Source organism: Magallana gigas, chromosome 7, assembly GCF_963853765.1.
Source record: "Magallana gigas chromosome 7, xbMagGiga1.1, whole genome shotgun sequence".
NCBI lineage: Eukaryota > Metazoa > Mollusca > Bivalvia > Ostreida > Ostreidae > Magallana > Magallana gigas.
Window position 1 is genome coordinate 33,704,668 of NC_088859.1, and position 27,806 is coordinate 33,732,473.

The 27,806-nt window shown below is 33.9% G+C and overlaps 3 protein-coding genes across 5 annotated transcripts; 1 reads left to right on the plus strand and 2 right to left on the minus strand.

Moving 5' to 3' along the window:
* Window positions 1–3,266: 3,266 nt before the first annotated feature.
* Window positions 3,267–13,924, minus strand: LOC105345967 (uncharacterized). 3 transcript variants are annotated; one of them, XM_011454372.4, is made up of 15 exons: window positions 13,504–13,878; window positions 11,217–11,276; window positions 10,545–10,636; window positions 10,269–10,354; window positions 10,008–10,134; window positions 9,667–9,864; window positions 9,106–9,140; window positions 8,839–8,992; window positions 8,322–8,528; window positions 8,124–8,158; window positions 7,949–8,018; window positions 7,279–7,398; window positions 5,438–5,563; window positions 5,262–5,306; window positions 3,267–3,928 (listed from the first exon to the last, which is right to left on the minus strand). In XM_011454372.4, exons 1-15 carry the CDS (start codon window positions 13,647–13,649, stop codon window positions 3,402–3,404), a joined length of 2,028 nt encoding a protein of 675 aa, XP_011452674.3. In that variant the 5' UTR covers window positions 13,650–13,878; the 3' UTR covers window positions 3,267–3,401. The 3 variants fall into 3 exon arrangements, with proteins under 3 accessions (XP_011452674.3, XP_011452676.3, XP_034313881.2); XM_011454374.4 differs by lacking the exon at window positions 11,217–11,276 and having other exon boundaries at window positions 13,504–13,924; XM_034457990.2 differs by lacking the exon at window positions 3,267–3,928 and having other exon boundaries at window positions 4,643–5,306.
* A 4,445-nt stretch (window positions 13,925–18,369) lies between these two features.
* On the minus strand, window positions 18,370–20,928 carry LOC117683124 (uncharacterized). The gene has a single exon (XM_066065837.1). It carries the CDS (start codon window positions 20,926–20,928, stop codon window positions 18,370–18,372), a length of 2,559 nt encoding a protein of 852 aa, XP_065921909.1.
* A 788-nt stretch (window positions 20,929–21,716) lies between these two features.
* Window positions 21,717–24,336, plus strand: LOC105343281 (complement C1q-like protein 2). The gene is made up of 3 exons (XM_066065838.1): window positions 21,717–21,800; window positions 23,038–23,305; window positions 23,927–24,336. The coding sequence occupies exons 1-3, from the start codon at window positions 21,717–21,719 to the stop codon at window positions 24,334–24,336; spliced, it is 762 nt and encodes a 253-aa protein (XP_065921910.1).
* The last annotated feature ends 3,470 nt before the right edge of the window (window positions 24,337–27,806 follow it).

A 27,806-nucleotide genomic window follows, 5' to 3' on the forward strand; every position in this document is an offset into this window, starting at 1 on the left:
CATAAAGCTGTTGCAGATATCTTCATATCATTTTTATAAAACCATTTTATACGCGGATCCAGAAAAAATTTTCGGGGGGGGGGGGGTGCAATATGAATACTGAAGTTTGCCGAAGGAGTGGGGGAGGTGGGCTCGGGGCAAATTTTTGGTAATTTCATGGGAATTTAAGAAGTTTGAATTTTTCTGGGGCGGGGTCCTCCCTGCGACCCACCCCCACCCCCGTTCAAGACCCCCATGCATTAAACAAATTGTAAAATGTGACTGGTTTCATGGCATATCCAATTTTTGTTTCAAAGAGGCATATTTTTAACAATTAAACTTTGAAAAAAAAACCCTCCAAAGTTAAAAAAATCGCAAATTTCGTCGTGTCTAGTATATAGCCGAGTGGTTACGCAGGATGGCCAAATAATCACCGAGACTAACTTCTTGGTATTTTTAAAATTAATTTTTGATCGCACGAAAAGGTAATACCTCTATTCCGATGGTTTTGAAAATAATTAATGTCCGGATAAATAAGTTTCAAAACGCTTGTCATTATATTATTTTACATGTGTGCTGATTTTCTTCAACGTTACCGACTTTGTTCACATTATAAACATGAATTGTAATCCTTTGCTGCTGAACGAGGGGTTTTAAAACAAAGTAACGCATTAATCGATAAATTTAATGTATCTTTTTGTAAATATGTCGTTTTCAAAATATATGTACATATTGTTCGACATCGTTAAAAGCAAGCCGTGCAAAAATTTATGAATCAGCAAAATACGGATAAGTTTGTTCCAAGTGCCACGGTTTATATGGATGTTATTAAAATTATTTTCAATAACAATCAAGAACAAAGTAACTCGATTTAAACGTTTTTGAATAGACAGAATTAGATTAATTAATTAAGCTCCGAAGAATTACATGTTTATTTTAAACACGATAGCAAGTAGAAATCAAATTGTTCTATGTTAATATCAAGATACATAAAGTGATCTACATGTACTTAACTGCATGCGCGGATCTAGAAGCAAGGGGGGGGGGGGGTATTAAATTTCTACACAAAGTACAATCATTTTTTGAAATTTGTTTTACTTTTAAAATTAAACGCGTACTCTACTAAAACTTCATTCGATTTATCACACATCGATGTATCAAGAACAGAGAAACTCTCTCTCTCTCTCTCTCTCTCTCTCTCTCTCTCTCTCTCTCTCTCTCTCTCTCTCTCTCTCTCGTCAAAACAAACGACAAGTTGACCTGGAAATGTGCCTCGTCACAATGAACGCGGCATCTTTTTCAAAATTAAACTGAACCTCCTCCCCATTAAAACTTTTCAGCGAGAACCAGTTTACAACCTCATCATAAAGAGTTACGACTGCATATAAAGAAGTTACCACTCCATATAATTAATGAAATGATCACATCATGTAAAGAACTGACCTCATAATATAATGACCCAACAACGTCATATTATAAAATTGTCACATCATATAAAGGATTTACAATTGCATGTAAAGCTTTCACCACAATACATAAAGGTTTTACCACCATACATAATGGTTTTAATACACCATACCATGATGTTAGTACTGCATATAATGAACTTATCATCTAATGTCAAGAAGTTGCACTGCATAAAAGGATTTTGCAACTGCACATGAAGAGTGTACCATATAACATAACGATTGAACAATAGTTCATTATGAGTATAGCTCTGTATGAAATGAGTTTATCATATCATATAAAGATTTATTCATAGCATATAATGAATAAACCACTGCACATAATGATCTTACGACATAACGTAATGATGTTACCACTTCATATAAAGATTTTACCCCTGAATATAATGGCGAAATCACAGTATATAATGATGTTAGCACTGTATATAATGATGTTACCACTGCATATAATGATATTACTATTGCATATAAAAGATATACCCATTCATATAATATGAAATTGACCTTAAGGCAGCTATGGCGTTCCATAGATACCTGTTGCCATTTGACTGACGTCGCATGACAAACAGGCTGATGCAGATGCTTTCGGCTCATTTGCAGTGAGTTGATCAAACCAACACACCACGGCTCATCCGACAGTTTGTACTGTGTATTTCATACTGTATTTTGGATTCATGGAATGGTGCAATAACCGGAAGGTGATGAAATCAGAGCACGTGATAGAATTTCCATCCATGCGTAAACGACAATTAATGGTTTAATATTATTGACTGACGTCGCATGACAAACAGGCGGATCCAGATGCTTTCGGCTCATTTGCAGTGAGTTGATCAAACCAACACCCCACGGCTCATCCGTCAGTTAATACTGTGTATTTCATACTGTATTTTAGATTAATGGAATGGTGCAGTAACTAGCAGGTGATAGAATCATAGAGCACAAATGAAATCATTTCCATTTAAATCATTGTATCAATCATGATTTTAAACCAATAATCATTATTCACAAGACGTTATGTCAATTTTTCTTGGTTAGAAAATGATATAAAAGTTGGTGTTTTATTGAGGCCGGTTGATCAACAAATTATCTATTACATCTATCTTGAAATTTTAAATCTGATATTTTATATTATAAACGGTTACTATGTAACGAAATATCTAAACTTTATAATTTGAACATTTTCCGATAATTCTGTATAGTAGATCTTTTCTTCTGCAGATAATTAATTTAGTCTAAAATAGGTCACAACTATGTATAATCTACAATGGGTGAAATAAAAAACAACAGATATTTATATGTTAATGAATCAGTTATTTATAAGTTGTTTATACGACAATAAATATTATTGATAGACCTTTCACAAAAGATGAAACATTCAGATGTGTATTTTGTTTGCAAATATAATTACTCATATTTATAATGAGTTTTGACATTCATGTTTTTTGTGATATGTGTTCAAGTGTTTTGCTGTAGAAAAACAAACAATAAACGGGACAAAAACCCCCTGTATACAATATTTTAAAACATCAATTAAGATAAAAATGTCTTTTCTTAAACAAAATTTCGAAAGAAAGAAGGGAGAATCAAGTTAGCTCCGATGTTGTAGTGGTATTGTGTAATAATCATAATAATCGAAAACTGTACGTAAAAGCAAAGCACTTGATATAGGATCGTTTCATTACTGTAACTGCTATGTTACTTACATTTTGAAATGGTCATTTAGTTACAGAGCAATTTAATAAGCAGGTCAAATGACTATTAGCAATTGTTGATCTTGCTTGCTGTCTAAGATCGTGGCAAATTGGAACAACTCCAGAGAAATAAAAGGTAGGAACTTTTTCTTTATTCTTAAGTTCTAATGTAAAACGCATGTCATATAGAACGAACACAAAGGAAAAACAAACCGAACGAATAAGACAAAAGAAAAGAAACGTCATCTTAAAACCAAACATTCTTCTAGAAGATTCTTAAAATCAGAATTTTTATGAGGAGAAGCCACACTCGTCTCAAATATGGTGAGCTACAATTGGATCCACCATTTTTGTTTACGACATATTGCATTGGTTCAGCCCTATATAACTGAAGAAAGTTCACTCCTTCCTTTACCTCCTCTCTCTGAAGCCGAATGTGATCATTTTGATAATGTTCCAATGCAAAATTGCGACATTCTGGACAACTTGAAAAATTTCGCACATGTGATAGCAAGCTCTCTCGCAGTTTTCCCTGCGCAGGAATGGGAGGAGGTGGGATAAAATCAAACAGAGATCTTAAAGAAGCATGTCTGGTTTTGTTTTGGTTGTCCATTCCATTGTGGGTATTTATGTTAGAAGTCGATGTTCCTTCTCTGCCATCTTTTAAATTTATACGTTCTCCAACTAAACTATATTCAGTTTTATTGACATCGAGCGCAGGCGCAGGCGCGTCGGTTTCTTCCCCTTCACTTCCTATTTTCTTTCCCAAAAGTTCAAACACCAGTGTACTTTCTGGAATATGTTTTAGTTTTTACATATAAATATTTTTTCCATGTACATTTAGCATTCTAAATGATATCAAACAATATTTGACTAAAATGAATATTTGAATAACCGAATGTAAACAAAAAGAAAAAGGAAAATTTTCGTATTACACATTTTTATTACATCGTACATTTATTTATTAAATAACACAATAAATATCGAGTCCAAAAAAGAAGAGAGAGAAAGAACATAGTAATAGAGTACATCTACTGTGTAGCCGTGTATCATTCCAATATATGTTTACCAAAAAGATTTTTTAAAATCGAGACGTTCATGCCATGTCGATGATACCATTTTATTTTTAACTGAGAGTTATTAAATTTTTCTTATCTCGTTTGCATCATGCACGTGAATTTTATATATATAAAAAAGCATGTGATATAAACGTGATTCGAAAAGTTATAAACAAACACAACAACAAATCTCCGGTAACCATCAATTTTGATAAAAAGATACATTAGCTAGATTGTCATAGGATTTAGTAACATAATGGGTGCAAGATGTTGATGTTTGTATATTCAGATGAAACATTACACATTTATTAGTTTCATGACTTTAAAATTAGAATATATTTGTAATATTCAGATGCCACCTCAACATGCACTCCATGAGCTCATATTTCTCAACATTACTTAATTTACAACATTAGCATTAGGTTTACATTTTGTACTTTAACGATAGTTTATAGAGACGTATTTTTAATATGCTTAGAATATTACTTAAAACATTCCTATACACTAGTATATATAATGTAGTATAGTATATAATTATGGAACAGGAATTGGTGACCCTTTGAGGACCATGTGACAATGTACAAATACTTCTAATATTCTATGACCATAATCACTTGAGATGTGCATTTCTTGACAAGCTGAAAATTTAATGCATGCATCATGTGAAGTGAAATACACATATTATATGTACCAACTATGGAGTCTTAATAAGATGAAATACATGGGTTAAGAAAAATTATTCAATCGTACGTTATTATTCATTTCTAAACATGATGATTGGTAGGGGGCATACGCAATATTGCATTACAAATGCTATGCTAATACATCATTGTTAGTATTAACATCCACAGAGTACAAAAAAAATTGTATCAAACATTTTAAAATACACACTTAGGTTTTTTTGGGATTTGTATTCTAGAAGAAAAGCAATTTTAATAAAGAAAGAAAATCAGTGAAACTCCATAGTTGGCGCTGTTGGGCAGAATTCTCACTCCAACAACCAATAGTGGTGTGCGACAAGGTGGTGTTAATTGGCCCTGCATTTTAATGTTATTTTGGTATGTCACCTCTGTTGACGCCACTATTGTCTCCACTAAAATCAATGTCATCATCTGAAACGAAATAGGTTGTCTTATAGTTGTTTTGTTAACTTGCATTTAATTAAAATTATTGACTTTGTATGTACATAAATATGTACAACACTGACTCTCATTATGTGTAAATAATTAATTAATGTATGCACCTTTGCAGTCTACTTCGTCACTTCCATCAGAACAATCGTCTACTCCATTACATTTGGCGTCTGTTCTTACGCACTGACCATTGCTACAAGCAAACAAGCCTTCAGGACAAGATGGAGGAAATGTACCTAAATGAAAAAATAAATAAAATCATATATCAATCTCTTTAAAACCTACAGTAGTTAAAGATACAAGAATGCAGAACATAAATATGTATCGAGAGGTTTGATATGAACTTTTGATACTCTCATATCGATTTGAAAATATTTACATATGCAAATATGTTTCCTAATATGAACCTTTATTCTGTATCAACTTTTTCATGACGTCACAATGTTCATAGCATGCGCTTATCGCTTGGATTATAGTTAACATAAAATCTCTCGATTTGTCTTTTTCGTAAATATAAGAAATAAACAGCAAAGTTAAAAAGTTCACCGGGATATGAAGTTGGTTGGTACGTGACCAAATCCTGTGAAGCCTGAAGGGCTTCTCAGTAGATTTGATCACGTGACCAACCAACTTCATATCCCGGGTAACTTTTTAACATTTAAGAAATGAACTCAATGTCTACCCAAGTTATACTCGTATAACCTGGGTTGGGGCAATTTACGCTTTATAATCCGCGAAGCGGATTATAAAAAAGCGTAAATTGCTCCAACCCAGGTTATACGAGTATAACTTGGGTAGATATTGAGTTCATTCCTTATAATTTAATTTTCTGGAATTTGCTGTACAAATTGAGTCCGTTTTACTTTTAAAAATGATATAAATCTGTTCAAAATTCAAACGTAACGTCAAGTGAATTAGTACGTTGGTGCATTGTGACGTGTCTTGTGACGTGCAAACCAGGTTATACAAATTTAACTAAATTTTTCTATCCAATCAAATGCCGCGTTACAACCAGAATTAAATTATTGCTGTTTATTTCATAAGTGAACTTTTTCATGACGTCACAATGAGCAAAGCGCGCGCTTATAGCTTGTCGGTTGGATTTATTGTAAACATAAAATCTCGGTAATTTAAAAAATTCTTTGCCTTTTTCAAATGTAAATTTAAGTAATAAAGAGCAATGTTAGAAAGTTTACCGGGAAATGAACTTGGTTATTATGTGATCAAATCTTCTGAGAAGCCTTTGGTTTCATAGGGTTTGATTACATGACCAACCAAGTTCACATCTCTATGGACATTTTAACTTGCTGTTTATTTCTTAAATGAAAAATGATTGGTGTTTTTGGCAGAATTTCTGAGAAAGAATATGTTAATCTTCTCTTTTGCAGAAACACAACGTGTTTCATAACATCGGTGTGGAATATTGCCATATACTCTTTTCTCAACGACGTCCACTCCATTCTTGAAACAAACTACCATGTCTTTTCGTTATTCAACTACTATATCCCGCCTTCTTTATCCCACCAATCTATATTCTCTGTACGCCCATTACAGAAAAAACATCGTCCGCTACACCTCTTTTCTAAACACCAACCACTTCTTATCATCTCGGTAATGTCACACACATCGTTTTCTTTAGCCTACCTACATGTCATAAAAACCCCCTTTTCTTTCTACATGTATCATGTATATATTTATATACATATTTTATTGCATTAATTTAGGATTGGGCACAGGTTCTGAAACTTAGATCGCCCTCTCCCTATGCACCCCTACTTTACCTACATTTGTCACACCTACATGTATCACACTAACTGTTTTCTTCGTACATCTATCACGCACTCTTTTTTCTACTTACATCTCACGCACACACTTTCCTCTACCTGTATGTCACACACTCCCTCTTCTATACCTAAATGTACATGCCAAACACACCCTTTTCTCCACCTACCACACACGCTTTCAAATTCGTCGGACCCGTCATCACAGTCTCTAAGTCCGTCACACACAAAGCTCCGAGGTATACAGCGAGGGTTGCTGCCTCCACACATATGCTGGTCAGCCTCACATCCTGAGTGTTTCATAAATAATCATCAAATTTTTACAGTGACCAACAATACAACGTTAATCGTTACCTTTATTCAAAGAGGAAACTGTCGTCATTTATATCATGGAAGAAATCAATTACTTCATAAATCTGAGGTATAGTAATGATAGTTTTCTATAGACGCAGTTTAGCAGGAGTTACCTCCCGTCGGCGGCCATATCGTTTGCCAACATGCCTAGATTCCTTCTTATTCAATCGATAATTAGTTCAAATTGTTAACTTAGTTAGCACTTATTGAATATCCTGTTTGTTTTGATTTTTCCCTGTATGTTTCTGCTATTTGTTTGAAAGTGGTTGCTCAAAGGGTAAATTTAATCAACTTGACGTACAAGATGGCGGGCAAGGGAAATAACTCAGAATGAAAGTACAAAAGTACTTCATGAGAAATCATCTGATAATAGTCTGTGTCCATGTAGATTGTATACATTACAGAAACGAGCTTGTCAAGGTTTGGGTCTACATTAAGTACATTGTAAGTGCATGTAAGTTGACTCAGTCCACGGCCGATACTTACTGAATGGCAGGGTTGTTGACACAGGGGTTGTGGTAGCTGCACAGCATATGGCAACGGTCTTTTCCAGCTCCTATGTATGAAATGAAAAAAAAAAATCCAGATCTTCCTCGTCTCTCGTCATCACGTAAAGTTTTAATTTTGCACAAGATTCTTTTTCCATGAAATCAGTGCTTACCTCAACACGGTTTACCAGAAGTTTGTATTCAGCCACTGCAAAATCGAATAAAAGTTATAAAAATATTACAAAAATAAATAATATGACATTCATAATGCTAAAAATGTACATCATTTTTTTTAAATGTGATTTCTTATAATATTTTACTTTACAACTTTCTATAAAATAACCTTGCATATAAAATGTACACAGGCATACCTGAAATAGGAAATTGGGATGCTTCCCCTTTCTCGCCTGGAGTTCCTGGTAAACCTGGGGTACCCGAACGTCCGGGTTCACCGCTAATTCCGGTCTTTCCTTGTGGACCCATTGGACCGGGGGCCCCGGGAAGTCCCGTTTCACCTCGCTCCCCTTTTGGTCCCGGATTGCCCACCCTACCGGGCTCACCTGGTAATCCTATTGGTCCTACAAAGCATAACAATCATGAGAGAGAGAGAGAGAGAGAGAGAGAGAGAGAGAGAGAGAGAGAGAGAGAGAGAGAGAGAGAGAGAGAGAAGTGAAGTAAAGTGAAGTTATATATTTGCAAATATTTTAGTAAAGCAGATGGCTCGTGTTCATAAGATTTATCAGAATTCTTTTTTTTTTTATTTAAGAAAAATTTTGTGACATACAGTAGCTATAATAATAGAATTGATTTAGCGTAACAATATAATGGAAAAGAAACCACAAACGATATGTTACAGTCGACACTTTTGCCGACATTTAACAGCCTTACCTGGTGTCCCTGGCAGCCCAGGCAAGCCCCTATCCCCGGGGACACCCTTGGACCCTGGAGATCCAGGTATTCCCTGTATACCCTCTGGTCCTTGAGGCCCGGGGGGTCCGGGTAGACCATCTTTACCGGCGGTAACATTCTTTTTGTCTAATTTCTAAATCAATATGGCCGAAACAAAACGGGAGAATGAATTTGATATATCAATTAAAAGCTGCATGAAAATTTTAAATTTTAAACTATAAAATGTGAATGCAATAATCGACTTACGTCTATTTTCTCCACCAGGAACGTGTACTGGTCGACTGAAATACCAAGCAAACGAGCAAATTAAAACAAAGAAATTTGACATAGACTTCTGATATACATTTTGTATTTAATACATACACGTATTTTCAATATGCCAAATAAGTATTAGAGCCTATGTCATTAAAAAATTGGGTGAAACTGCTCTTTAGATAAACGTCTCAATATTTACTATCAGCTTCATCTTGTAATCAAAATATTTAATTGTCCAGTGTCTTTGTCTGTGATAACACTACAAATCAATTTTTAACATATTTTCCGATACATTTCATCAATGACTATTTAAATATTTAATCGTAAAACTGCTGAAAATTAAAAAAATTTTGGAATAAGAAATCATTCTTTGACTATTATGGAGTAATCAAATACGGTTAAGCGGGATCAACTCTATCATAAAGGCTTTCGGACTTCATTGGATTTGATCACCACGGACTGTACTCGTATTTGATTACCTCGTAAAAGTTATATACTCTAAGAATAATTCCTTATTCCTCAAATAAAACATTGCTTCAATCATTCATTCACCTGTAATCCCGTCCCCTGCGGCATCTCCCTTCTCGCCCTTTGGACCTGGTACCCCTGGGGGTCCCATGATACCGTCCGATCCCGGGATCCCTTCAAGACCACGTGGGCCGATAGGCCCGGGGTCACCTTTTCTACCGGGTTTCCCTGGTTCCCCAGGTAATCCATCTCCTCCTCTTTCTCCCGTAAGTCCAGGTGGCCCTAACATAAAGTATTCTTTCACAAACTAACGAGGATTTCTACCATATAAATCTACTTTCTTGATTGATTTTCAATTCTTAACATTAGGCAAAATAAATTTCACTTTTTTTATTTATAGATTCACTAAAATTGTAGATACATACCTGGAAAACCCGGGTCACCTTTTTGACCTGGCAGTCCAACCAATCCCGGTTCTCCTTGCGGACCACGTGGTCCTTGACGACCTGGAAGTCCAGGATCTCCTTTTTGACCCCTGCCGGTTATTATTCTCTAAAACAATTGCATCAAATTATTTGAATATCAAATATTGGAATATCAAAGTTAGATCAAACACAAGGCTTTTACATGTACATGTAGTTTGTACGGTTTCCAAATGTGTTTTTACACGGCTACATTTTACTTACCGTCGTATTGCCTCGATTTCGCAACTCTCTTTCTAACGTTGTAACTTGATTGGATAATTTATGATACTGATCACAAGTAAAGCACTCTGAAATTTTCAAACCCAATCTTCATTAAAAAATACAAAAATCTATTTCAAAATGCATCTGCATTATTTTGTTTTCGAAGCTTGCCTAATCAGCTATCAAAAAGCCAATTACTGCAGTAATATTTCTAGACATTGTTAAAATTCAAATATGAATTGAATTAAATCGTTAATTGTATAGTAAAAGACTTGCGTTTATCACAGTTTTGGCCTTCGTATCCTGGGCAGCACTGCTTCACCGTCTGACGGACGGGCTGGGGCCTGGCCACCCACTTATGTTGTATTCTGCCAAAATCAAGAAAAGAAGCTCTAAATATATAAACCTTGCAAAAACATTGAAAGGTTCTGAATGTACGTTTATCTAATAAAAAAGATCTAGTAAATAAATAACGTTTCCAAAAACTCAAACTACATAAATAATCATGCAAGTAAATGATCTAAAGAAGAAGTAGAAAAGCAGCAAATTTTCCTATTTTCGAAACTCTTTCACGGCATACCGTAATTCTTACAACACGCCATACGGTTATTGCAAATCTTGAACTAAACTGACATATTTATTAGGTCTATATATACATGTAATTATATCAATGAAATGTCTATATGGTTTTAAGTAATCTATGTCAACCTGCATTCTTTTGTCTATTTTAAAGAATATTCAGAAGAGAAAAGTTACAAGGATAGCTTATCAAATTAAGATACTACATGTACATAGCGTCATGCTTATTTTAATGTTAAGTAGGAAATATGGTCTTTCGTATGCAGCCATGCTATTCTTATTAGGTTTACGTCATCTCTGCTACACAATGAAAGCATATGCTTTCGCTGGTTGCTGCTTGAAAACGGGGAAACAAGCTGCCATACTTACTGGTCCCAGCACCATTTGGACTGATATGTGATTATAGATTTACTGCAAAAGTTACCATCGCTGAAAGAAACATTTTTATTTTTTTGCAAAAGTACAGTCAATCATATGTGTGTAGTACATGTATGTACTACAATATAAGTGGTTGTACATAACTACTTCGTGACCAAACTTAAAATTTGTTGAATTGTTTGTGGTATACCGTATATTGTGGGAAAATCGCTACACTATTCAGAGTTTCATTTTCTATTGCTTACTACACAAAGAATACTAACTGTGTGATTGTTTAAGTACATATATAAGTGTCATGCAGTAAAACATGGGATAATGAATACAACTGTATATGTATGTATGATATGACCATGTAAAAATGGTGTCACTAAACAGGGAATTTTGCACCATCCAAGCGTTGAATTTGAGTAACAAGCGTGGTTGTTGTCGATCATCGCCATTCAGCAGCCGCGGTCCAATAAGTGGTGAAGTTCTTCTGAGCCGGAACACGTGTATAGGTTAATTGCTTGATTACCAGAAGCCTATCTGTTGAGTGAGGTGATTCATCGTTTTTTATTTGAATTAAAATCTTTCAGAAAACCAATTCGCAAAAGGCTGACCTATTGATCTATTTGATGAAAATTACCCCCCCCCCCCAAACCTCCAAGAAATTCAGCCAATTTGACACCATTTCTGTCAAGAATTGTAGGAAAAGAATTTGGTTTATAAGATTGTCATTTACTGAATGGGAGCAAAGGGAGAAGGCTTTTAAAATGTTTTATCGGTGCCATGGCAACTAAGAAATTCCAAATATTCATTGCAATGTTATCGGAAATGAGTTCGCAGCGTGATAAACCCCTTTTTTGTTTGCTAGGTACCCTATACACAAAATTATCCATAGGGCAAAAATGTCTTTGATAATCTATCTTTTTGTCTATCTACTTCTATTCCTCCAACCGAGTAACTAGTTTGAACCCTTCAAACCATCACGCAATATCTATCCAAAACGCAAGCAGAAGAAAGTCAGAGATGAATTACAGAGGGAATGCTTCAAGAAAGCATTAAAAGATTGAATAAACACACACTTCTTTATTGGGATTGGAGTTTTATATATAACTCTGCCAATATGTGTGCCGACACTGGGCAGACGTCAAGTGTATATCTAAGTTCAATTACACGTTTTGTTCGCAATGTCTGCTGGATGAAAACCCGTGAATAATTTTTTTTTTCGTAATGGCGCACAATTTCGTTAACGCTACAAACGCCAGTTAGTGGGTCAATGATTTCTTTATTGGTTTCTTTGAAGTCTCCGAATTACCGGATGATTTCGTGCAACAACCCAAACCTTTTTACCTAACGGTGCACAAAGAATGCAGTTCAAGCTTCTGGGGTTTTTTTGTTCAAACATAAACACCTTTAGAATTACCAACATTGGGATTTAGCTTTATAACGACATCTATGTTCATTTGACACTAAGTTTCTAACGAATCCTTTTTATAAGATCACCATCAAGGTCTCTAATATCAAACTCATGCGAGGTTACGTCGAAATAAGAGGTCATCAATGTTATAAAATGCACACTGGCATTTAAAAACGGTAATGTTAAAGGGTATACATATTACTTCAAAACAAAGACAACCTTTATATTGGACACTGTAGATTACTAACCATTCAGTAACAGATGTTGATGAAAAGGTATTTCAAAAGCACCCCCTTTCCAATTCAAGATTTAAAAAAACCCACTATTTTTAACGGTTATTTTAGAATTGAGATAGATTATGTAATAGAAGGAGAAAACAATTCTTGGAGGAGATAAGAGGCGCTTTCCAAGTTCACGAAATTGTATATAAGGCAAGGCACAAAATGTTTCAAGTTGCGATAACACTGGTAGGATTCATTCGACATGCTTAATTTACCAATTCTTTCGGCCAGATTCAGTGAGCTAATTCTGTTTAATTAAACGATAAGAAGCATAGGATTTCTTTACTTTTCACACAGTAAATCTATGAAATTCAAATTGAGCGGTAGGGAGAGGCGAAGTAATAACAGATCGCATCAGGTGGAATACGCTGGTCTAGATAAGCGAACATTCTTCGATAGAATTTCAAAAGTCTACCCAATAGAGTGCATATAATAAATCATAAATTGTGCTATAACGGCAACACAAGGTTGTATATGTTTCGGAATATTATATTAAAAATGAAGAAAAAGACAGTGTGGCAAAATATATAGCCGAAAAAAATATAGGTCAGATGTTCTTACAGTTGGGTCAAATTAATCAAGATAACCGACGTTTTACCTGTTTCCTGATATCGTTCTGTAAGGGTAGTAAACTGCTGGTCGTGTCCTTAGGGCCTGCAGCTGAGTTTTGAAATAAGTTGCCCCCACACACGTTAAAAATGTCACTATCAATGCACAACACTTGGAATATTCTAAAGTCCTCATTTTCTTTCAATAAGGTCAACGATAAGTTAAATGGAATATGAAAGATATCTGGATATGGAATTCTCTCTATCCTCTGTGTCTTAGCTCGTCTGCTTCTTACTGGAATTTTAATTTTGAACGCAGTCTTACTTCTCGTCTGCCAAGAACAGCATTCAAAATCCTGAGTTCATTTTAAGAAATTTACAAAAAAATCAAAGTCCTACATCTAGAGACAATTTCATGACATATATAAATCCCTAAAGGCGGCCGCGGGAAAGAAAGAGAAGAAAAACCTCGGGCCGACTCACTCGGGTTGAAAAATGAGTAACGCAATACGATTGTACAGTGTGTATATTTCAGCTGAGGTCAAAGGTTGCCGTAACGGCAAACTACCTCATTTCAGATCGAGCTTCCGTATCTACCTCAATCTTATCGCTAGTTAAATTGGCCTGCACCGCATCGTCAATCAATCATTCCAATGAATTTTATTCTTCAGAGTTTATTTTAGCAATGATATCAAAAGAAAAAAAACATTCCTCCAATAATTTTTAGAATTTTTCCATGCCAATGCAATTTTTTAAATACACATTTTGTTTTAAAAAAGAAAATCAGATTTGAAGCGATCACGTTCCACGGAAGGTTGAAATGTTAATCATGTTTGAAATTTAATACACTAAATACATAATACAGGAATTGGAGCATTGTGTAAGTCAGCTGTCGTTATTCCTCGATTATTTCCCTTGCGTAATTCTTCAAGTTCGATATCATCTTCGTTTCACCCTCGAAGACAAAACATCAAAGCTTTCTTTACCCTATTGCAAACACTGGGACACCTTGTTCAGGTTCAGTGCAGCGGAAAGATAGCCAATCTTTACTGCTTGATCTCATGAGTAAAACTAATTTTAATTGCCCCAGACTGTTTAATGGATATCAAAATGTCAAGTTGTCTCGATTTTGTAATATTGTTAGTTAGTACACTTAAGGAAATTTAAAATATATATGATGGTTTTTAACTGGAACAGTGACATATATAGGTAACCGACCACATTAGCTCGCAGCTGTGTGTGTAACATTCACTGGGGGGGGGGGGGGGGGGCTCTTTATGAACACCATCGTTTTGATTATAACATGTTTGTTTATGAATATACATCTAAAAGTGATGCGTACTTCAATTATTTTTTTTCAGCCATTTAAAATCGTTACACGTATATTGTGAATGAACATCAACAAACAGTCACGTACATGTACATTTAGCATCGGTTTTTAATGTAAGGGTGCAGTGGGGGACCAGACCCCCCCTCCCCCCCCCCCAAAAAAAAAGAGCAAAAATATAAAGAAAAAGAGAAACCAAGGTGGGTAGGCAGTTGCCATGTGTCTTGAAATTTGATGTTTATAATTAGATATTAACTTAAAAAAAGGGGGAGGGATTCGTTAAATACTATATTTTTTATATTGTATCATAGATTAACATTACATGCTTATTTCATTGCATGAAAAAAGATTCTATTACAAAAAAAAATAATTATGTTTTTGACAAATGCTTAAGTTGTCGAATGTTGAAGTTCATTTACATTGTTAAAGTCTCTTTTCAAGAATAAGCATATATTTCAAATCGCTTGGTTAAACATACATTGTATTTAGAAAATAATTTACCACAGACATTTTTTAAGAATGAAAAATTGAAAGGGAGTGGTGGAAATAACGTCTTACAGTAAGCGTAAAGGTATCAGTTCATAGTGTATATTCAATATATAAACTACTTTGACACTCACTCAAGCACTGATGGTCACACTATACAAGAGCAGCATGGTTAGGTTTAATCGAAAAAACATAAAAGAATATATATTGATTTGTAACATGCATGCTATGATTTACATATTTAAAATATACGATGTACAAAATTTTACCGTAGCCAAAGAAGCATGTCCGTTTGTTTTCTTTTTTTGTTTTCTTGTTTTTTTTTTTTTTTTTTTTATTGGTTTTTTTGTTTGTTTTTTTTTGTTTTGTTTTTTTTTGTCTGTTCTATAATTGCAAACAAAACAACATGCTTTTTTGTCCAATCAACATTAATTACGAGTTCCTTTAAAGCATTTGACCGCATGGAATAAAAATGACAATTAATCATAAGAAAATAAATACCTAGTCTAGCATACATGCGTGTGTCGATTCTGAATCGTAATCTTTCTAACTTCTTTCAGGTTATTCAGCCTTGCGATACCTAAAGATACACACTGAACTTTTTAGAATTGAAGACCCAGTATCATTTTAAGTGCTTTTTGGTGTCTGAACACCAGCCATATTCTCATTCGCCACATCGCACAAACTTAATTACAAGTAGCAAAGAGAACACAATTTGTATGTCTGCATAGTTTTCTCTTAAGATAAGACGCGAATTTTTTTATGTAAATAAAATGTAAAAATTGTACAAAAATTCTTAAATTTTTTTATTGATGACATCAGTTTGAAAGTTGAATTTATTTCATTGCAGACCTAATTTCTGAAATCTTATCTATTATGTATGCCAAGCGAGTACATTAGAAAAAAAAATCTCTATCTGTATGGATAACATCAAGACCTATTATTTTGTACAACACAACGTTTTTAAAATGTTTTGTGAAATTGTCTGTAAAAATCAATTAAGTTGAATATAACCTCAGCTCAGTGGTTAAAGTATCGGGTTTGTGAAGCGAAGATCACGAGTTCGAATCCTCCTTTGAAATAAAGAAATTTATGATATTTTTAATTCAAAATTGCTTTTTTACCTATTTCATTTCCTATGTTTCATGCTTTCATAATAAAGATTATTTCTCCTCATTTGAGAAACTATTTCATTTCAAGGTGTAGTGACCCACCTTAATTAGATAAGAATTTTGAAAAAATAATTTAATTAATCAAAATAGATGTTTAATTGATTTACACGAATTTTTGTATATATATATTACTAATGTTTGAGTGTAAGATTTGTTGTGGTGTTTTGCATTTTAAAATTTTTGAAACACTAGCATAAACCTATTGGTGATGATTACTTAATGAAAATTACCTGCAATCAAGTCACGATACCCGGGCCCTGCATTGTTATTGAATACAAATAAAGGCAAAATAGATACTGTTCTGATGATCAATGGAGATCTTTGAACAATGTCATGACATGTTTCAAATAATGATTCTGATACTCGTTTAAGGTATTCAATGTATAATGAAGGGATATTGGACAATTTTGAATCATTTTAAACTAGTTTAATATGTGTTGCTTGATAACAATGAAAGTGAAATAAACCAAACTCACATGTATTATTAATTTATTATTTTATCACATGATACTGCTACATATGATATCGCAATATATAATATTGTATACTTGGATACAATATTGTATATTCTATAATATTGTATCATACAATATTTTATAATATTTTATTTTGCACCTTAAAATTTGTTAAAGAGTTATCTCCCCTTGATGAAAAAAAGAAAAATTTTAATTTCGTCAAAATATCTGCGGTAAATGATTCATTTTATTTCATATTTTAATAAAGAGAAAGTTTCTGCCTGTATTAACCAAGAGAGTTTTACGAATTTTAAGTCACTTTTTACAATATCTTAATAAAACATACGTTGCCCATAGACTTCAATGCAAAATTTAAGGTGTAATTAGTTGGACCATAATCAAAATTTTGAAAACTCCTTTGGTGGAGTATTTTGATTTGATTACACCTTCAAAATGATATCATGATTAAGAATATCGGACCATTCATTTATTAGGTACAAAATGTGGTCATTATACATTGTATACCTTAATAATCATAAGAAATGTTTGTTTATATACATGTATGTCGGTTAATTTAAGTAATGAAAAGGGCTATTCATATTTTAAATTCCAGCTGAAAAAAAAATCAGTACCTTATGCTTGGAAACACATCGTCCGTGAAACAGGGTGTTCTATGAAAGCCGTAATCTTGCCCCTTCCCCTCTCCTTGAAGAAGTTTAATCTTTTGAATTTATAAACATATCAATTGGAATCCAGAATATTCATTCAAATAGAATATATATATATATATATATATATATATATATATATATATATATATATATATATATATATATATAAGAAGCACTAGCAAACCAACAACACTCGTTATCTAAAGTGTCGGATCAAAAGATACAAGGTTATAAGATGAGATATAAAAAAGCACTAAAGATAACCAACGACACGAACAATAAAGTAAAATATTGTCAAATTTTCGGGACAACCCGTCCCTTCTTCAGGACAACAAAATAAAAACTACATAAGAAAGAAGAAAAACATCTACAAAACTAGCACTAAACTAAACTAAATAATATATAAAAACTAGATAATGTTTAAACACCGGATCAAAACGTGGCAGCTACATCTTTATATTTAAGAATTCGAGCCCGAGAAAGAAAAATCCCGTCCGACGCAGCGGACGGTCTGTGAAGAAGTGCTGAAAGATAACGCGAACGAATTAACTTGCTAATTGGGGGTTGCTGTTAATTAAGTTGTACTAGTAAGATAATTCGTAGTGAAAGTTTGTAGGGAAGATTGGCCCTGTAAAAGACCACATAAATAATCATGAATGTAAAAACTAATGGAAGTGAAATAAAGCAAAAGAACAAAACCGATTAAGGAAATAGCTAATAATTTGAATAAATAACATGATTAATAGTTTGTACATGGACCGAAAAAGATGAAGATGGTAATATTGCTACGAAAACAAATCAGTACTTAGTTGATGTTCATTTTGGTGAAGTCACTTAATTTGTTAATGCCGTCAGGGCGGAATGACTTCAGTCTATGCATCCAAAATTTTTCTTTGTTTTTTCTCTCCGCATCTGTCCAGTTAGGGTTGTGATCAATGACCAAAACCATCATGTCCTCCCATTTGTGATCATCTAAATTAAAATGTTCCCCGACGGGTTCTTTAATTTTCTTAGTTTTGATGGTGGAACGATGATTATTGATGCGCCTGCGGAGGTCTCCTGTTTCCCCTACGTATTGTTTCTGACAAAATTTACAATTGATGAGATATACACAATTGTCCGTACGACAAGAAGTATTTGCGAAAATTTTGTAAGTACGGCCAGTAATGGGGCTAGAGAAGTCGTCTGCATCAGAGCTGTGTTTGCACAACAGACATCTGGTGTCAGAACAAGTTCTAAAGCCACCATTAGGCAGAGGGTTCTTTAGTTTGGTTCTTACCACCATGTCCTTAAGGTTTCTAGGGCGCTTGAAAGCTGCCATTGGGGGGTTTTTGAAAACCTCAACCATTTTATCATTGCTGTAAAGGATTGGTAGGTTCTTCTTTAAGACTGCATTTAGGCCCCTAAGGACAGGGTGGTAAGTAGTGACAAATGGGACCTTGTTTTCTTCGTTTTTGGGTTTATATTTCAGAAGGGATAAACGATCCTCTTTAGCTAAATCATCAATTGCATTCTGTACAGAGTGCGAGCTGTAGCCCCTGGCACATAAGTGGGATTTTAGGAGTTGACTTTGCTCAGAGTATAGTTCTTGAGTTGAACAAATACGTCTGACTCTGGTGGCTAGGCCTTTTGGTATGCCTCTAAACGTATGAGGTGGGTGGCAGCTAGACGTCATTAAATAGAGGTGGGAATCTGTAGGTTTAGTATGAAGATTGAAATCGAGTTTACCATCAACTAAAGTTGAAGTAGTGTCAAGAAACGTGTTGTTGAATGAGGAAATTTCAGTCGTAAATTTGATAGAATGATGGAAAGAATTGACAAAGGTAATAAAATCATCGAGGTTGTTTCTGTTGTCAACCCACTTCATTTCGATGTCGTCTATGAAGCGCAACCAACTAAGAGGTTTGAAGGGTGACTGTGTTAGTAGGTTACGCTCTAGATTACCCATGAATATATTGGCGTAAGATGGTGCCATTTTGGTGCCCATAGCAGTGCCACTGACTTGAAGGTAGTGTTCTCCATTGAACATAAAATTATTGAATTTTAGAACATGCTCTAGGAGCTTGGTGAGAGATTCAGTTGAAGGGATCTGAACCTCTCTAGCGTCCCATACCTCTTTACAGGCTGCAATACCTTCGTCATGCGGAATGTTGGTGTAAAGGGATGTGACATCCATCGTCACGAGAATAGTATTATCTGGAAGATTTGAAGATGGCGTTTTGTTAAGATAATCCGTTGTATCTTTAAGATATGACGGTAAATTTTCAACATGTGGACGGAGATGAAGGTCGATGAATTCTGAAATTTTTTCAGTGGGATGTCCAATGGCACTTACTATGGGACGTCCTGGCATTCCAGGTTTGTGAATTTTTGGAAGAACATAAAATTGGCCGGGCTTACAGTTGATAGGAAGAAGGGTAGAATAAATATTGTAACCAATTTCATTATTTTCAAACATAATATCTAATGTTTTGGTAATAGTATTTGAGAAGTCATCTGTAGGATCAGTGTCAAGCTTTTGGTAAAAACGTTCATCTGACAATTGTCTGTATGCTTCTGCAAGATATTTGTCTTGGTCCATCACAACAATTGTTGACCCTTTATCTGCTTTTTTAATGACGATGTCTTCCCGGTTCTTTAGGGTTTGTAATGCTGATCTTTCTTCTTTATTTAGATTATCCGGGTGTCTGTGTTGTTTGGAAAGGAGTTTCTCGATGTCTGACTCGACAGCTTCTATATATGATTCTAAGGCTCCGCATTTACCAGGGGCTGGTTCCCAGTTGCTCTTAGGTCTATATAGTTTATGGTTTTCAAGGTCTTGTAAAGAAGTTTGGGACTTGTCACCTACATCAGAACTGGAGTCTTTTCTAGAGAAATGTTCTTTCAGTCTAAGTCTACGGAAAAAGGCCCTAGTGTCCTCTCTTACAGCTCTTTCGTTTACTTCCCGGGGTGTAGGGCAAAAGTTGAGGCCTTTGGAAAGCAGTGATGTTTCGGATTCGGTAAGAGATACACTAGAAACGTTAAGTACAGGACAAACCTTAGCGTTAGAATTATCCCCGTCTGTTGTTGGAACTGTTTTCCGTACAAAGCGTCTACAACGGGGTGCTTTGGTTTTCTTGTGAGACACGTTATTAATGTTGTTTGTCCTGCTGTTAAATTTTAAACTGATATTATCACGGACGAATTTCTTTTCCTGTGTTTTTAGTAAGTTTTTGGTGAGGGCCTCATTGTAAGTATGAATGATATTGTTGGCTTCCCTCAAGTCCGCGTCAGAGTTAGTTTTGGTAAGAGATAAATTCAGAGCTGTGATGTTTTTCTCGTATTGTTGTAACTTGTGATGGTCCCAAGAAAGGCAGAGTGACATAAGTTCTTTTGAGCATCTCTTGAGAATGCTTTCCCAACGTGTCATGAAATTTTTGGAAACCGGTCCAACATTTGGTTCAGAATTGATTTTGAAACCTTGTGGTATCGTGTCACATTGTAAATATGCTTCAATATTGGAGATCCTGTGTTGAGATTTTATAGATTTTTTATGCTGATTTTTAAGGAGTTTAAATGTTTGGCTACTTTGAATTGACATTATTAAAGCGTAATAAAGAGAAACGAAAAGCCGGAATAAATAGATGGGGTCACGATCAAATTGAATAAAAGTTACGAAAATAACGTCAGGCCGAATTGTTGTAGAAATTTGAAAGAACACGAAGGATTCAAGTACGTTTGTAGTAAAGAAACATGGCAGGGAACAAGTGAAACAAATGAAACAATAATAAATAAACAAATGTAAATGTCCAGAGATAAACGAGTGGATCAAAAGATACCGTTGGTGAAAAAGATATAAGAAGCACTAGCAAACCAACAACACTCGTTATCTAAAGTGTCGGATCAAAAGATACAAGGTTATAAGATGAGATATAAAAAAGCACTAAAGATAACCAACGACACGAACAATAAAGTAAAATATTGTCAAATTTTCGGGACAACCCGTCCCTTCTTCAGGACAACAAAATAAAAACTACATAAGAAAGAAGAAAAACATCTACAAAACTAGCACTAAACTAAACTAAATAATATATAAAAATATATATAAAATATATATATATATATATTCTAAAAAGATGGAGGTTGATGGTTAAAGTGAATTGTGAATGTTGCATGCATGCATCGTCATTTAAGAAGAAGAAGAAGAAGAAGAAGAAGAAGAAGAAAAAGAAAAAGAAGAAAAAGAAAAGAGCTGTTGTGACTGATTTGTTGAAACAATCCATGCAAAGGCTATTATTAAAAAAGAGAAGAACTTAAGAAAATCTTTAAAAAAATGATTAAAAGTAAATTACAATGAAAATAGTTTAATAACCCTCATCAGTAAATCGTTTACTTTCTGGTACTAAATAAGATATGTTGCAGTATTATCAGGATTATATATATATATATATATATATATATATATATATATATATATACATCCTCTTTGGTTCTTTTACAGCGTTTGCCATCTTTTTCTTTGATTTCGGAGAAAAGAGGGATAACTCGATTTCTCTCTCTCTCTCTCTCTCTCTCTCTCTCTCTCTCTCTCTCATTTCTCTCTCTCTCATTCTCTCTCTCTCTCTCTCTCTCTCTCTCTCTCTCTCTCTCTCTCTCTCTCTCTCTCTCTCTCTCTCGTTACTTTAAACACGAGCAATTATTAAAAATTATTGTTTTCGATGAAAAATATTGCATGTAAAAGTAATGATCGATATGTCATATTCACAAATATGAAGTTTGTGATCATCATAAGTCGTTATCAATTTACATATAAATAGCGCTATATATCGAGATATAATAATCATTCCGTCGTTGTTACTGCAATAGAACTGAAGTGAGAAAAATGAAGAATCTATATTTGTACCTGTACCCAATGTTACAATTTGTTGTGTTAGTTACATGTCATGAGGACTTCGACTTTCAGTTTAACAAGTCAGAGTTTTCAGTCTTGGATAATTATGTTAGTAAACTGGTAGAAAAGGAAGTTAAAGCTCAAATGAAAGAATTAAAATCCGTGCAAAAATTACAAGACGTAGCAATTCACGCGCTTAAGTCTCAAATCCGAAGTGAAAGACTAATAGAATCATTCATTATTACGAGTGTGGGATAGTGAAATTCCACCAAGGGGACAAGATTCATAGTCTAGGACGAGGCTTTGCCGAGTCCTAGACGGTGAATCTTGGCCCCGAGGTGGAATTTCACTATCTCACACGAGTAAATAATGAATGATTATTTTTCTCGCATTATTTTACATTAAAAAACCATGTCTGACAACTTTCTGTCATGACGTTCAAAAGATTACTTTCGGTTTATCCCTCCGCGTGCTTTAAATAGTGCAAGTAAAAATAAGAGCATCCGACAGTTTCATTAATATAAATATAATAAATTGTAATTAACGAAGCAAAACAATTTCTTAATGAATAATCTCAATCAATCATTTTGCATTTCCATACAGCAGAAAACTTGTGTTTACGTTTTAAAGCGGCGTAGTAATACACAGTGTAAGACAGAAAAATCTCACACTGCTGTCTCACACTGGACAAACCGATCTCACACCAGTGATAATGCGAGAAAATATCGTGAAGAGCTGGAGACACGACTGAAAGTTCTGGAGGGACAGCGAGACTGTTCGCAGCGCAGTGGTGCTAAAACTGTGGAAAAAGACAGTGAATGGAAAACAACAGTCCTCGTTGAATCCACAAAGGATAACGCTCTTGTGAACAGTGATATTAATACACATCAAACCAGAGAAGTTAACGGAAAATCTTCTAGTATCAAAAGATTATTGATAGGTAGTTATTCAAAATAATGTAAATCATATTAATTTAGAAATAATATTTAAATTATTCTAATAATTAATTTACACTTAATTCAGTTTTATCTCAGTGTATGTAGATTATTTCCAAAGATTTGATATAAATGTCTTTTTGATAGATGAATAAAGTAAGTATCTAAGAAAAAACCCAAATATTCGGCCATTTTCTGTAGAGCAACATCGCTCCTGTTTTATCAGATAATGAAAGATAGGTCGTTTGACATTTCTAGACCATACATGTATGTACTCTTATCTTCTGTTAGAAGGTTTACCAGTATTAGAAGGTTTCTTTAGAAGAATGTTTAAAATGTTTGTCTCAAAACGTCTTGGTAATTATTACCAAAGAGCAAATTACCTTTTTTCATAGTTTTGTAAGAGATAGCATTACATGAATTCAGAAACTTGATGAAATACATATATCAGTCAAGTTTCGAAACAGAATGTCTTTTTAAAAATGCTCCTAATAAAACTACTGAGATCGAAAGCATTCAAGAACGACAATTTTTATGTACATTATAATTTTTTGAAGGACAAGATACAAACGCCCACAACCAAGCTGCATTCTATGCGTACATGAGCCATGACCTTGCTTCACCGTCACCGGGACATGTTCTTGTGTTTGATGTGGTCAAAACTAACGTTGGGTCCGGCTACAACCACCACGACGGTGTCTTCACTGCTCCCTCCCAGGGACCCTATGTCTTCTCTTGGACGGTGGTGTCTTGGTATCGGTCATGGGTTTACTCAGAACTAATGGTCAATTCCAATACCTTCGGAAGAAACAGCCAAGACATCGATGACGAACATATTGGAAGTGGTGTAGTAGTTGCTGTTCTGAACCCAGGCGATGTGGTCTACGTACGGGTACTTAGCTCTGGTGGTACTCTGGCTAGTAGAAGTAACATTTACACCTCTTTTTCTGGATGGAAACTTAATTAAGCAATGATTGATATCGCTTAACAAATCTACCTATGTTGATAAACCTTCGGTAAAATTGATGTTCTATGTAAGATAATTATATTAAAACACAAAAACAGTTTTAAGCTTTATCTATTCTTTGATATACAGAGAGAAATATTTATTTTTTCCCCCTAGATTTCTAGCAGTATATTAAATTTCCATTAATTAATTTTTTGACAAGCTTCAGCACTAGTTTAACATTTCAAAGATGAAATCTAAAGCGCATATTGCAGAGCAAAAACATAATATGGTTTACCGCATGTGCAGTACTCGTTAATGAAAAGAGATTTGTCTTGTACAAAGTCTCTAGCATTATATTTTTAGCCGCGGATGCGAACAAAATAAAGAACTGTGAACGTTAATGCCCGTTTCCCGCCTACATTTAACATCCAAATATTTCGGAATTTCTGTCAGATATTCAAAAAAAATTCATCTACTAAAAAGTATGATTAAATCCTAATTGATTTATATCAAAACAAAATTTTTAGTCAAAAGTATTAATTTTTAAACAAAAGTTTAGCTTACGGGGGGGGGGACTAAAAAAAAATTCATTGAAATCGGTCTCTCTGAGTGAGGAAAACATTATTTAGCGGCCGATATTTGCATAAAAACTTAATAACCACATGTTTACGTTAGATATTAAAGTAAGCTTTCATTTTAATTCATGTCTGTTAATTATTTTTCGAAAATTTACAAAGCAAAAATCTTTTTTTTTGGAAAGTATTTCGGTCTGTAGACGTATATTCCCCCCGCGAAACAACAAAGCCTTTGATATAAATATGCTAAATAACAATATATAAAACCCCTCAAAAGGAAGTTTTGTTTCACCGGGGGGGGGGGGGGTGTTTAAAAAAACATTTCCTTTTCCCGTTATTTTCTATTATGAAATGAGCTACATGTATTTTAACCCAAAATACAAAGTTATCTCTCTTTGTTTGACCAAATCATTCTAATTTAATGAAAATATAAAAAAAATTTTACATTATTATAAAAGATAACTTTAATTAGACAATTTTCAAAACATGACTTTTAGTTAGGCGGCTAGACAATGCTATATTTGCAGTCCTTGATATGGCTGTTCCATGTATGTTTCATATCTCTGCCTAAGAGCGTATATAAAGGCTTTGAAGTAACGATACACTTATACACTATTTACTTCATGTATATATTTAACATCAATATTAATATCAAAGTACTGAAAGTACTGATAGACGGAGGCATCATTTCGAAGGAAATTAAACTAATGAAAATTTATATGATTTTTTTTTTATTTAAGAAAAAACAGCGCGCTTACCTCTTATCATGTTAGAATAAACGCGAAGCGGTTTAGTATTATGGCAATTTAAGGTCGCGAGGATATTTTTCAGGTTGACATCAGAGTTAGGTAGATAATATTAAAATAATCAGTGTTGTTCTCTTATTTTAACCTTATAAGCTTGTTATATTACTACTTAAAAGTGTTTATTCTTTACAAAAAAATGAAGGAGGAAATTATTTTGCATCACAAAACAACATGGGAAACTGTACATGTTATTAAATGCATACAACTCGAACTCAAAAAATACAATGCAAACTATTTATGTACACATTTCATTTAGTCTAAGTCAAGTATATTATTTCCTGTGTATATTGATTTGCAAACCCAAGGTAGAAAACGGCATATCCTAAAAGTTTCCACACCTGTTCAAGACAAAAGATAACCTCTAAATTGCAATTCAAAACTACTTTGTCTAACTGTACAAACCCCCCCCCCCCCCACCGCCTTTTCTATCTTACAGAAAGGGTTTCTTGATCAATGAGTGTCGTCGATCCAGATATTCTCTTATTATGATCGTTATAAAAGAGAGAGAGAGAAATTTATTATTTAATTTTTTATTATTTCTAATAAGCATTGAATTCTTATTTGTGGATACCGTCGGTCCTATATCACAGCACGGCGGTGCAGACAAATTATCATACCGCACTAACGCGCGGTAATTCAATTGTTTGCACCGCCTTGCTGTGTTAAACATGTACGATCGACGACATCCAAAAATAAGCATTCAATGTTCAATTAAAACTATTAATAATCGCGTATGTAATTAGAATTAATTGTTCGACCCAGTTTTAAAAACATGTGTTTAATATTTCACGCAACATTATTTAGTTTTAAAGTGTCTCTCATATTGCATATAAATTTTTTATGCATATTTATCCAAATCGTTGATTTTAAGTGGCTATTTATTCATAAAAGATAAATTTTTGTTTTGAACTGCAACCCTCTATGTTCGATCGTTTTAACGTAAAAATTCTGATTTTTTTTTTTTTTTTTTACCAAAATAACGTTCTTATTGGTATTATATATCTAAAATTTTCGCGTTAATAGGAAATTTCAACAATCTAGAAATGAATATAGAAAAAAAAAGTGGTTGCTCATTCTTCTCAGTGGCCTTCGCATTGTAAACAGAACGTTATAATATCAATCATGCAATAAAATTTTAAGGACGACGGGCCTCAATTTAATTTCTATAATAAAGGTATCATTGAAAATTTGATATAAGTTGAAGCTACTGATCATTATCAATTATTAAACAAATAAGAAAAGTTTGATATATTTTTCGGTTGTTTCAAAACTGTTTGATTATATTTAAAGCTATACACGCTATAATTTGCGTCAATTTTGAATGACAGTGAAAACGCATGTGTTTGTCTACTTATAAAAGTTATCCTTAATCTGTAAATTACAAGGGTGAATTCCATCTCGTTACAAAGATATACATTTTTAATTGTTTATTTTTCTGCCAGGAAAATATACCTTTTCATGAATATTGATGAAGGAAGAGCAAAGCGACCTCATTGCGCATGTCCGCGGAGAACTAGGTGGTCGTTATTGTTTCCCTAATTAAATATCCAACTTGATTTTTAATATGCTTAACAGTTGTTAATTTGAAATACATACATGTATAATGAGTAAAATACGCTTGCCATTCACGATACCCTTACTTCTGCATTAACACTTATAGGATCTATAAATAGCACATGGGGGGAAAACACAGGTCTACGTCATTTTTTAAAAGGAAGTATTCATATCTACTCACAGGCTTGTATTTTTTTCTTTTGTTTGTACTCGTATATCGGACAAATTTATGCTTTACTGAAAATATCCTTTCCTTTGTGAAACTATTACAATTATGAAGATGTTGACCCTTCACCAGTTTTGGTATGATAGGCTAAATTTAGCTGTCGATATCACGTGATATATTGATATTCACGAGGAGGCATTACTTTCCTGGCAGGAAAATAAATATTTTTTATTGTTTAATATTTGATATATTTGTTACGTGATCGAATTGAGCATTATAATTAACAGAATAAAGGTAACTTTTATTAGTAATCAAACACATACATTTTCCCCTTTATTCAAAATTGACGCAAATCATAGCGTGTATAGCTTTAAGATAACATTGTTG